The sequence below is a fragment of the Amblyomma americanum genome, chromosome 3, assembly GCF_052857255.1.
Source record: "Amblyomma americanum isolate KBUSLIRL-KWMA chromosome 3, ASM5285725v1, whole genome shotgun sequence".
Taxonomy (NCBI): Eukaryota; Metazoa; Arthropoda; class Arachnida; order Ixodida; family Ixodidae; genus Amblyomma; species Amblyomma americanum.
Genome location: NC_135499.1, coordinates 82212504 through 82225220, shown reverse-complemented (window position 1 = coordinate 82225220; position 12717 = coordinate 82212504). Strand labels below are relative to the sequence as shown.

Below are 12717 nucleotides of genomic sequence, written 5' to 3'. Positions count from 1 at the left end.
TGATGCAAAAGAAAATAAGTTTCCTTTCCCACGGGCACTAGCGCCTTGGTTATCTTGCAAGCATTGCTGTTTTTTGTTGTTGTTTTTTTCATCTGGCTGGCTTATTTTTCAAAACTGTTGCAGTCGCTGCACTTCTTTATTGATGGAGATACATGTACTTTTACCTGTCGGCTGGCCTTGCTTCTGGAAATGAATTTGTTGCCTTTACTTGTGGAGAGGGCTTTCGAAAGCTTGCCAAGGCATAGTCATGTATGTGGCCTCATCTTTAGTAAACAAGGGACTTTTGGCTCTTAATTCAGGTTCATGTAACAGAAGGTTAACCTTAGCATGAAAGAAAAAAGTAGACATGCTCGAGCTAGTTTGAACTAGCCCATTGTTTAAATTCAGGCATGCATAGAGAATGCTTTAGCCAGCCTTCCATATATCTACATCGAGAACTGCAAAGTCGGACTCCTTCGTGGTGTTGGCTCTTCGGTCATGATGACAGCTGGTGTCTCTACTATGGTAGCCAGTGTACTTGTTGATTGCTTCGTTGATGCTTGGAGTGGTGTCCGGTTTTGGAAAAAGTCCATGGATGCGGCAGCTTGTATAGTGGAATGTACAGTAATCTCTTGTTATAACAAAATCGCTTTACTCGAAATATCGCTTTATTCGAAATTTCTTCCGGTCCTGACCGAAACGCATGCAATTTAAGCCGCATTACTCGAACCATATGACGAGCTTGACCCGCTTAGAGCGAAGTGGCAAGTGGAGGCGTCGACGCTGCCGCAGCGACCCTTTTCTGCATGCAGTGTCAAATTAATACCGCCGACGAATTAGTCTCATGCAGGCACAGAACAGGCCACGAAGGTACCAAACCTACGACCGATGACTTGCCTAGTAACGAGTACCAAGTGAGTGCCGAGTGCCCCCATCTATTTACAGCGAATGCGAACGAAAGCGCACCCAAATCAGTCGCAATTAACTGCATCGCTGGTGTCCCCCGTGATAGAATGCAAACGAAAATAAAATTTTCATGACGCTTTGCGATGTCGGAAAATCGGAAAGTGGCCAAAAGACTGCGGGCAGACTTGCACCATAGCATTCCATGGGGTGCGCTCTGTGAGCAAAATTTTGCTGCTCTAAAGAACATATCTGGCACTGAAACGTGCCGGAAAGCACAAAAGAAGTGTCCCTCCGATTATGAGCCCATTCACGCTTGTGAGTTGCGAGCGAAGTCAGCTTTCAGCAACGGTCTGAGCTGCTCCCTGGCTGCTGTAGTTGTCACATCGTTTCACATCGGCCAAAGCAGACGAAAGTCTCGAAAGCACGCGAACAACGTCATTCTTGAGAGTTTTCACTTAAAACGAGGCGACCCGCAGGTCACGCTTGCAAGCGTGAACAACGGTGTTGTCGAGCTGCTGCCTGGTCACATGCCCTTTGCCGTGTTCGACGCGAGGAGCTACGTTAACAAATCGGGACGACTTTGGAGAAGCTGGTCTAGAAATTTGCTTGCCGCTCGTCATAATCGGCCTGCATTGCAATAAAACACCGCCCCTAGCTTTGTTGCACTTCTCACGGTGCAAATCGACCGATAACTTGCCGAAAACACGAAAAATCCGAGCCTTGCCAGCGGTGACGCAGGCTGTCAACATGGTGGGTCAACGCAACCACGGTGTTTCCCCAGCGATTTTCTCGAGCCAGTCATGCTCGATTTGCGCCATCCAACCAGACAAACGGTCTAAATGCGCGGTAGGGTCATTGAATTTTGTTCCTAGACATCTTTCAACGGCGCGGACACGATGCTGTGCAAACACTGACACTTGAACTGTAGAATTAGCACAGTGTTGTCGACAATGGTGCGCTGAAAAACTCTCGCCGATAAACTCAGTTGCAAAGTTCACAGCTGCACACCTCGGGGGAAAAAAAAACTGCCGAGTAATCATGTGAAGCCCCTACTGCAAAACTATTGCGCTGTCTGCCCAAAATGAGCGGCTAATCGTTTTTTGAGCACAACAAACACAACCTCAGTCTCGAGCCGCGGCATTTCCGTGACACCCCCCCCCATGAAAGCGGCCACTGCCTTCGCGATTTGAAATTCCCCGATCGTTGAATGCATAGGCAGCGACCGCGGCCGCGTGCAATGCTTGGTCAGATTAGAGGACGGGTTGGACGCACCTAGTAATTGAACTTGAAACAGCCAAAGCTCACTGCCTTTTTTGCACCTGAATAAAGTTTTGCTTCACTGAATACATTGTATTTTGACTTCCTCGAGTTGCGGCGCAATTAAAGCTCGACAGCTTTAGATTTTCTCGGCTGGTCGATTATACTGAATTATCGCTTATAACGAATTTTTTCGCCGTCCCGCTGACTTCGTTGTAACGAGGGATTACTGTATTCTCCGTGAGATTCATGCAGTTTGGGTTGGTGTCTCAGCCCCCCTATGTTGGTCTGACTGGTGGCATCAGTTTCCTATCACTTCTGACATGCAATACCTGGCAGTTATGGCATCCAAGAAGGGAAGGGGACTTTGCTTCCTCTGACATCCCGCTTGTTCATCGCCAGGTAGTACTACGAGGAGTGATGACTTGAACAATGCGCGTGTGCTACTTGGATAATAATGTGTAGGCAGGCACCCCACCCCAGCTACGGTGTGTCATGTGCACGATTAATTAGTGACAGGACGGTGCATGTGCGTGATTTTGTGTACACAGTATTTTTATGTTCTTGTAAATACGTGCGTTGGTCGATCGTGGACAGTTATACTAAGAACAGTGCCTGGACAACTTTTTTACATTTTATAGTGTACGTAGCTCTCACCAGTCCTCTCTCGCTATCACTTCCTCTGTAGTTCACCTCGCTGTCCTCTCTCTCTCTCTGGTACTGTCTTTTCCTTCCGATTGGTGTTTTTAAATTAGCCACTACAGTGAAACCTCATTAATTCGACCCATGTTAATTTGGAAGTCTGGATAATTCAGACTGCTGACTTTGTCCTGGCCAACGCCCATGTAAGTGTATAGCGCCAGGCACTTGTCAGTTAGGACACTGCCGGGCCCGCACCGATTAATTCGGATGCATTCCCGACTGGAAGCCATGCCACTGTATGAACAACATAGCAAGTCGCATGCTATGTTGTAGCATGCGATATAGCATGCTCTGTTGTATGAACAACATAGCATGTTATAGTCGCGAAACTCATCTTGAGAATTTAGGAGGGGAAGTGGTGTGACCAGCGCAGCAGTCCGTGCCTCGGGATGGAGTTCTTTGATTGGGGTAGGGCAGGAAAATGCACGGAATAAACAGTGTGTTGGACTTAGAAGGTTGGCCTTGCGACTACCGTGCTGCCGCTTGGGTTCTCCTTCCTGCCCATGCTTTGTGGGAGCTTGCAGTGACGCTGCGTTGACGCCTCATGTGTGCCCAGGTGTTCCACAGCTTGCTGAAGGCGCATGCGGTGGAGGCCCGCTCGGTGGTGCGGCAGGCCCTGGAGATCCTGACGCCGGCCATGCCTGCTCGCATGGAGGATGGCAACACCATGCTCACCCACTGGACCAAGAAGATCATTGTGGAGGAGGGCCACACGTTGGCACAGCTGGTGCACATGCTGCAACTGCTGTACCGCCACTACCGTGTCTACTACCCTGTGCGCCACCACCTCATCCAGCACATGGTTAGCTCGGTGCAGCGCCTGGGCTTCACGCCCAACGCCAACATTGAGCACAAGAAGCTGGCCGTCGACCTGGCCGAGGTGGTCATCCGGTGGGAGATGCAGCGCAACCGCGAGGAACAGCAGCAGCAGCAGCAGCAGCAGCAGCAGACACCACAGGCCCAGCAGCAGCAGCAGCAGCAGCCACAGGCACAGCAGCAACAGCAGCAGCAGCAGCCACAGACCTCCGAGGTGGGTGTGCCTGCAGCTGCAGCATTTGCTGCGTTGATGCAGTGTTTATCTGAACTTCAAGTGGTATGTGACCACAAGGCGGCCAGTGGAATGCAGTGCAGCGAGTTTACTCTGGCAGACTTTCTGGAAAAGTGGTCTATCCAACAAATGCCTGGGCCCGTTTGTCTTTGGACATGACTCTATGTGTGAGAATATGCAGCAATTAGATGAGGCTGTAATTAGGTGCATTTTGGGGCATGTGGCAGTGTTATGTAAGCCTGTATATGTTTCTTGACGGACTTCGGTTTATTATCTTTGTGCAGAAGTTTTACCCCTCTGTCTGGTGGGTGCTATGTATAGTAAAAACTTGTTAATTGGAATTTTAGGGAACCATAAAAAAAACTTGCTAATTACTGCAGTCAGGGTGGAAAGTTCTCATTAATTCTGTCTCATTCTTTGTCCTTGCCTGTTGTGCTATTCCTTTTTATGATGTCTGAACTAACCAAAGCTGGATTATTGAATAGCTTCCAAAGGCCTACAGATGCCCAGCTTAGTCGGGACGGGCTCACGGAAACGTAACAGCTGCGAAAATGTAGCACCTTGGAATGTAACAGTGGAGTTCTACTCTGTTCAGGCATAGTAAAAAAATTGGCGGTGGTTTAGCTCTGGTTAAACATAGAGTGACGCGATAGCTACACCTGGCCGAGTGCAACTTCCTCAGTTGAATTGCAAAGTCAGTCTTTCGCCGCTCCGTTTCGCTGGGCGTTCCTTCATCTTCGTCCCACCTGATGCGGTGCATGCGCACAGCTCTGGCAGCTCGGTTTCGCCGGTGCACCGCGCCGCCGGCAGTAGCAGTTGCTCCGCACCATGTGGCTGGTCACGTGCCACTGCCACGCTGAAGGCTCGAAATGCTACCGTAATATAGCTATCGCTACAAAAGCATGCCCATGGCGCTTGGAAGGGCAAGGGCACATGACTACGAGGCACGTTTGTCATGTTTTCGACATCATGCACTTCAGTGCTGCTATCAGTGACTGCAACAACTTGGGCTCATGTGTGACCCCTTCATGGGGCATGTGCAGGAGAGTCGGCGCCTGCTGGATCAGAGTGGCCGGGCACGGCAGGCGGCCCCAAGGCCAGACCGTCCCATTGAGAAGCACCATGCGGATGCCCTGGTCAACTTCCTGCTGCGCATGGCATGCCAGGTGGGTGTGTGGGGGAGCTGCAGTATGTGTGCACGGCCATTTCAACACTTTCTTGCCCACGGGAAAAGTATTCCATGACTACAGCGCAACGAATGGGACGTAGAAGAAGGGCACATGCAGGGACACAGCACTGTGGTGACTCGCAACTGAAATCTTTATTATCTGGCCAGCTGGAAAGTGATGCACGCAAGTCATGCAGCGGAAACAAAACGTATACAAAAATCTCAAAATAAAGCACCCACGTGTCAACATTAGCAGCCAAGGTAGCATTTTTTCTTTTTCTGACAGCGATATAGAGAGTGTGCTAATGCATTCTTCTGGGAGCATTGCTATCATCTGTGCTTCTATGATTTCCTTTGCCAGCGAGTCGCGGTTCCTACGTATCACAACGCACTTGTACAATGGCTCGCAGGCATCTTCGATGTCATCCTCATCATTATCATTTTTGCAGTTTCTGCAGTGTTTTGCTACGTGGCCTATGATCGGAGCACCTGTGATATTATAATGATGCTCTTTTAATCTTTCGTTGATACATTGGTCAATTTGGCCGATATATTGGATGGCGCAGCCTGTGAGACCGGCTGCCTGGCTCGCGTCTGCAAACTGTACTCATAGCCGAAAACAGTTTCTCGCTAATTCCGCCTAATACAGGCAAGTACCGATGTGTATTTAGATCTCAAACAACTTAGATAATAATATTCTACCTTGTGAGCGGTGTTTGCTCTCGATTAGGCCAGTATTTTTCCCACAGGAATTTTTAAAAATCTGGCACATAAAAGTGAGTTCCTGTATATCGCCTGTAACGATTAAATTCTATAGATTTATCAGTCCTCCCATTGTCCTTATTTAAAAATCAGTCGTACACAATGATACAATTATCGGTGAAATAACGGATGCAGCGATAGGATTCTGTCCGCCCGGAAAATGTTTATGACCAAAATTTGCCTGAAAGTTTCAGAAAAAATAAAATACTTTGAAGCGAGTGACGTAAAAACTCTGTAAACGGACCAGCGCGGTTAAATCCGTGGTGGAGCTTTGCCTAGGTCCTTGGGAATTGGGAGCCATGCGTTGTCATCACAATCGCTGGAGGGAGGAGCTTGCTTGGCTGCCGCCGTGCAAAGCTGCTTTGCTGGAACGTATACTTTTCACTCGTTTATGCATTCATGAACTCGGTTAAAAGTTGCGCCAACTAAGCGCAAGGTGTTATCTTTCAACCCCCTTCCCTTACTTTCGCGTGGTTGAGATGGTTGAGAATTTACTTTTTTTTTTAAGGGGAGATGCGCGTCGAAAAAGCGAGTTTTCCGAGTAATTTTTCAGTTTTGAGTTTTTGCCTGTAAAATTATCTTTGGACATTCAGCTACAACTTCCCATAAGATCAAGGCAAAATTCGATCGCGAAATTAGTAAAAAGTCTATTTTATTCAACCACGGTGGCTCGAGAAAGTGCGGTTTTTCGTGCAAATCGTCAACTTTCGAGCGCCTGCATCTCGAAAACGGCGCGTTGCCCGCCATTGCCGTTTGCTGGGAGAGGTTGAGTAAGCCTTTTTCTCGTAGACAGCGCCTCTTGCAATTTCGTATCTGGCCGAAAATAATAAGAAAAACACGTTTTTCTCGCATGCTCCAGCGGCTCTACTGATTACGTGGTGCTCTAGCGAGGCCGCCATTGGCCCAGACTGATGCGATGCTGTGGCGAAGCCTACCTCCTTCCTTTCTTGCTCTCGCTTTGTACGGCTAGTATGGCGTCTCGATCGAGCTCTGCGGCCTTTTAGCATTTGTTCATTCGCGATGGACAACTCGCAAAAGCGCGATTTCCAAGCTCGAAAGTCTCGGACGAACAACCCGTACCGAGGATGCCGTCGCAAACCTCACCAGAAAATGGCAACGGAAAAGCAGTCACCCGACGCCAGCTAGTCCTAGCCAGGCCAACGGGCACTCGGATGAGATCGACGCCTCGGAGGTGAAGATTGGACTCATAAAGGAAGATAAAGCAGCATGCGGTCGACATTCTGCGAGTGCTGCGATATGCGAAATTAGTGCGCTTACGGTGCTGGTAAGCGGCGCTACTTGCCCTACGTGTCACACCTGTACCCTTGCGGTACGCAAACTGGCGGAAAAGCGAAAGGGGCTTTCAGCTTTTCTTGAGCTGCACTGTGAAAATAGTGAGTGCCCAGCATCGGTGCTTTCGGCTGTGCACACCTCGAGCCACGTTGTGCCCAGTGAATTTGCGGATGGCGCCAGCGAAAATCGGGACTATCAGAGTGGAAGCTCTCGCGACAGCTTCGCCGTCAACGTAAAACTGGTGGTGGCTGCGCGCGCGATTGGCGTCGGGCACGAGCAGCTGTCGCAATTTTGTGCTATTCTTGGCCTGCCATACCCATTTGCAGTGTTTGCTTAATACTTCTCTATTTTTCTATAAAGTTTCATGTGCTTTAGTGAAGTTTCTGAAAAATACAGATGTTTGAAACTTTCAAATGCAGTTTTCTCCATTTGTAGTTCTCAGCATTTTTTACGTTTTGTGCAACAAATTTCAACTACTTTCAATAGTCAGATTTGGATGAAATTTTGCACACAGTCTCTTCAAAGTGTGTAGAATGTTGCTATCTATATGATTATAAAATATCTCTTCAACATTTTTTGAAAAAAATTCAGAATGTTGACACATGGTGCCCAAAATATACACTTTGGTGTTCTTGAATTGTTTTTACAATTATGGGCTAAAATGAATAAATTTGAAGCAGATTTCAACATACTACATTACCAAAGCAACACAATGAGCTATTGCAAGCTGGTCTAAACATATATTTCATTATCAAAAAAGTGTGCACAAAACGCCCTATATTGGGCTTGTGTGGACCCTTATACATAAAAACTAATAAATGTATGCTGAAACTAAATACATATTTGGAATCAGCATTAAAAACTCTATCCGTGGCCACAGTTTCATAACCTTAGGTTCAATATTAAAGAAAAAGTGTTTTCAAGGAGCATCTCCCCTTAAGTGCTAGCTTTTCTTGATGCGTTCACGCTGTTTGCAGTGCAGACATTGGCAGCGCGCCAAGAAGCTGTGCGCCGATAACATCATGACTTGTATCTTTTGATGGGAGCTCCAGAGGGGGTAGGGGTGGCTCGCTGGGCAAACCTGGCAGAGTGCCAAGGCGCTGTGTGCCCTTGACAGGAGCGCCAGTGGCGATGCCTACATGCATGGGAGAATACGCAGGTGTGTTCTTTTTGCTTTTTTTTGCCGGTCCATAATAATGATAATCGGTTATAACAATGGGTGGATTTTCCGGTTTTCTCAATATAGTTATAAGTGGCTTGCACTGTAGATAGACAAACAAGAATGTTGAAGTCTAGAAGTCGACCAAAAAAAATTATGTATTCCTGATCAATGTAGTTCTCACACAGCCGCGTCACAACATCAAATGCCAAGCCCCGTGCACTGGGCGCTTCATGCTTTCTGGTATATACACTGAACTGAACTGTGTAGCCGGTTTTTGAATCTGCCAGAACCCACAATTTATAGCCCCATTTTATTACTTTATCCCTCATGTACTGTTAAATTCCAGAACGACCTTAGCACTTTACCATTCTCGTCAATGGAGAGGTGCTGATGCAGCTCCTAAAACTGCGGTGACGAAACGTTCATGTGTTGAATCAGAGATGATATGTGGTGAAGCTTCCCATGGGTTGTGGCAGTGACCTTCTCTGAATACGTCACACCATAGTCCTTCAGTGTTTTTTTCTGGTCACGAAACTCTGGCTAGAGGGACAGCGCACGCCACTAGTGGTGCAGCTGTCGGGGGGGGGGGGGGGAATGAAGTTTGGTTCAGTGGTGGCCTGTGGAAGGAGTGCAGATGTGGACATGCGCATGTATGATATGGCTTTTATGGGCCAGCTCACTGAGGATGCCAGCCTTTCTATGTAAGGCCATTTCTTTTAGCCTGAACGCCACCTTTATCACAAATGTGGTTTGGACATGTGTTGTAGTAATATAGTGTCTGTCTCTCTCTCCCTCTCATCAGTATATTTTTTTTTAATCGCTTAGAGATTTAGTCAACAGTGTTGCACATTTCTATGAAGGTAAAGTTTTCAGTCTTATTGTAGTGCTGTTATTAGCATGAATATAATTTGTCGCCATTTAATTTGCATTGCTTGCTTTCTTATTTTGCCATTGTTTTGTGGTTCTTATATCGCTTTTTCTATTCTTCCATAGCTTGATTGTTGCTAAATGCTCTGTGTTGACTGAGATTTTTTTTTTAAGGAAAAATACAGCGCAAACAGAGACGACGGACGAAGAAGAGGTGCACAACACAAGCGCTGTCTCGCAACTAAAATTTTATTCAGGAGGAAACACATACAAAAGCGGCTGAAAAAACGGCGAAGTCAGCAGTCACATGAGGCAATCAAAACAAGGAACAAACTTAAAAACTGAAAAGACAGCGCGGGGCACCCTTTTTTCATGACCCATGGCAAATCATCAGGTATTGTCCAAGAACCGTATCTCCGCGTCAAATAATGTGACGGCGTGTTGGCTGATGCACACGCTAATTTTCTTCTTTGTGAAAAACGCTTCCATAATCTCTCTGGTACGCTGATCCCGGGGCCTGTACAGTACCTCGGTTTTTTCAAATATCGCCTTGCAGTTCTTATTACCGTAAAAACCGGACTATAGGTCGGACCGGAATATAGGTCGACCCCCTAACTAACCAATTCTAAAAATGAAAAAGATCTTTTTTAATGGGAAAAGTACCGAAAGACATCCTTACTTTGAAACAATTGCGACTCGAGAGGTTGCACAATGGTGACAGTATTTAATTTCATTTAAATGCTGCTTGTATGTACACCCGGCAAATTTTTTAACAATATCGCGCACCAATCGGCCCGCGTGTTTGTTTCTGGCACAGGCAAGTACGGCGCCGTAGAGCAAAGCCCTCCTCTTCATGAATCGCCGCAACCAGGATGGCGAGCCTTTGAATTGCGCCCTCGTGAGTCTAGAGGCACGCGCGATCTCTGCCGCTTTCACGCGGATGCATTTGGCAGTCACAGGCAGCGATCTTGCTCGCAGCGCAACGTTTCCTTCCTATTCTCGACACACTACGGTCTGCCCACGAAATGATGTTTTCTTCTGGTTGCTGCAAGTTGTAATACGCAGCTTCTGCCTCCGCCAGTACTGAATGCTCTTTTCGGATACTCCAAATTCGCGCTGTGCCGCCAGGTTCCCGTGAGCTTCCTCGTACTCAATTGTGTTTTTCTTGAAGGCGACGGTAAATTGCCGTTAGCTTCCGCTTTGCATCTACTGAAACGCAAAATGGCGGCACTGCTGCTGATGGCGATGGTGATGGAGGCTGCTGACTTCATCCACCCATTGTTGCAAGACTTCCGTATTTTTTCTGCCAATGACCGGTATATAAGACGGGGGTCGACTTTTCAGCATGGTTTTTTGAAAAAAAGCTCGACCTATATTCCGGTTTTTACGGTATCTTTGCACTGAGCGCAATGTTTAGATACGTCTAATGATGCTTGTTCGTGTTCTTTTAGGCTAATATTACTAGCCCAACTTTCCATCCTACTACAGCAAATTGACTGAGATGCCAGACTATTTGCGGGTATTCACTTTTGCATTGACAGCTGCAATCATATGGCACTGTAGTCTCAGTTGTTGGGAAAACTGGCAACCAACAGCGTGAGCTTGTAGCATGGCAGCTGGAAAATACGGGCTTCTTTCTGCATGCAGGTGAATGAATCATCAACAAACATTGGGTCGCAAGGAGAAGTGCTCTCCCGGCGATGCGTGGCACTCCTCAAGACGGCTCTCAAGCCCGACGTATGGCCCAACTCTGAGCTCAAGCTGGCCTGGTTTGACAAACTTCTCATGACTGTGGTATGTGCACGTTGTTTGATCATCGCACCACCGGCTTCTGTCCTCTTTCTGGTTGTCACTTCCTTGATTCTTGAGTGTCTTGTTTCAGCCCTGGCCATGTGTTTATCAGTTTGGCTAACGAATGACGGGGACGTCACCTTGAGGTTAAGAGGATCATGTGCTCTTACTCCTTGCTTAGTGGAAGCGGGAGTCACTCGACCTGCGCAAGTGGTTTTGGTCCATCCAATGTCAGTCAGTTCATCCTCTTTGTTATCTTGGGTAGTTTTGAAAGTTCAGTAAAGGCACCCATGTTCTTTAATGGAAGGAAAAGCTTCTTACTTGAATGTCGTGTACCAGCATTTCAGACAATAGTTGAATCTTGCCAGAGCACAGGTTTTCTTGCAACAAATTATTATTCGTTTCCTGTCAGCTAACCATAAAAAATAATGTTGGAGTAGTTCTCCCACAGTGCAAAATGTTCACTGGGTGTTTCTGTCTCAACAAAAACTTATGTGAAGTAGATCTCAACTTGTAATCTTATTTTACTGTAAAATAATTTTAAGGCTGTCTGTTTGTATATCTTTAAGGCTGTCTGTTTGTATATCTTAACACACTGAAATGTATCTGTAGATATTTTGTTGCTGAAAGTGGCTGCCAGAATCAGCATATGCTCTCTGCTTTCCACCTAGGCTTGATGTGTTCCACTGTCTGGTGGTGATGACAGTGTGGCAGGCCATCCTGTGGTGGGGTGCAAAACCTAGCTTTCTTTCAAGCCACAGACACACTAGAGATCGATACTTGATCATGTGGCCAGGTGTGCCTGTAGTGTACTACATGTGACACCACTTTCTTTACGCAGTAACCTTGTAAGTTTATTTTGTAAAAGCTTGTGCCCGCGAAATCGTGTCGTGCGCCCGACGCCCACGCCGGTGTCGGCAAATTCACTCCCACATGGTCAGCAGCCGAGCGGCGCTTTTTTGCCGCCCAGTTGTGCGATGCACGCGCCCCCATCCATACTGAAATCAGAGACAGATGCGCAGGAAGCGAAGTGAAGCCGCTGACTCTCACGCGCGAAATGCTCGTGAGCGCATCTACCATGCGTGAGTCTCCCTCGGCCGGGTAATTGTAGCTGGGTGCACCGGCGTGCCTCCGTCCAGAATCCCGTGACGCCCGCTCCGGCTCTCATTGGCCCTCTGTCGCTGCCCTCTCCTGGCGTCGGCGATTTTATCTGTTCCGCCAGAACCCGACGATTTGGCAGAAATGTCCTCTCTGGCGGCAAAAAAACACTTCGCTGCCGTCGACGCTGAGAAATCGCCCGGAAAAACGCTCCATGCGGGCCACGCTTTATGCTGTTCAATTAAGTAGTATACATTTTTGCGAACACGTTTTTTTTTTATACGGTGCTCAGGCAGTCTAGTTTTCTTTATTTCAGTTGCAAAGGCCATACACTATTTTGAAAAAAATATGAGCAACAGTGTTTGCTTGTTTACCTTTTCTGAATTTATTTTTTGTGCTTACCAGATATTCGATTTGATATTCGAAGCCATTTTTTTCTTCATATTTGTATTCGATTCGTATTCGAAGATTTCAATATTTGCAAACCCCTAAAGGTAAGCAATGGCCATCTGCTTTTTAGGGAAAACTGTGTGGCAGTGACGATTTTTCATGGTGTACATGGTGCACTCCTTGCTCCCCACTGTCATGAGCATCAAAGGAGAACTGCTCCAAAATAGTAAGGCCTTCTGCGGCCTCCTTCACAGGTGTGACGCAGTAGTGATGGAGCCACCATACAACAGGCAG

General features: G+C 47.2%; 1 protein-coding gene across 9 annotated transcripts in view; it reads left to right on the top strand.

Moving 5' to 3' along the window:
• Positions 1-12717, top strand: part of Nipped-A (Transcription-associated protein Nipped-A) — a 270630-nt gene that overhangs the window by 112284 nt on the left and 145629 nt on the right. For all 9 annotated transcript variants that reach the window (XM_077657537.1, XM_077657536.1, XM_077657532.1 and 6 more), the window contains exons 34-36: positions 3401-3874; positions 4936-5058; positions 10792-10938. In XM_077657537.1, coding sequence (XP_077513663.1) covers positions 3401-3874; positions 4936-5058; positions 10792-10938 — 744 coding nt within the window. The remainder of the gene's footprint in view (positions 1-3400; positions 3875-4935; positions 5059-10791; positions 10939-12717) is intronic.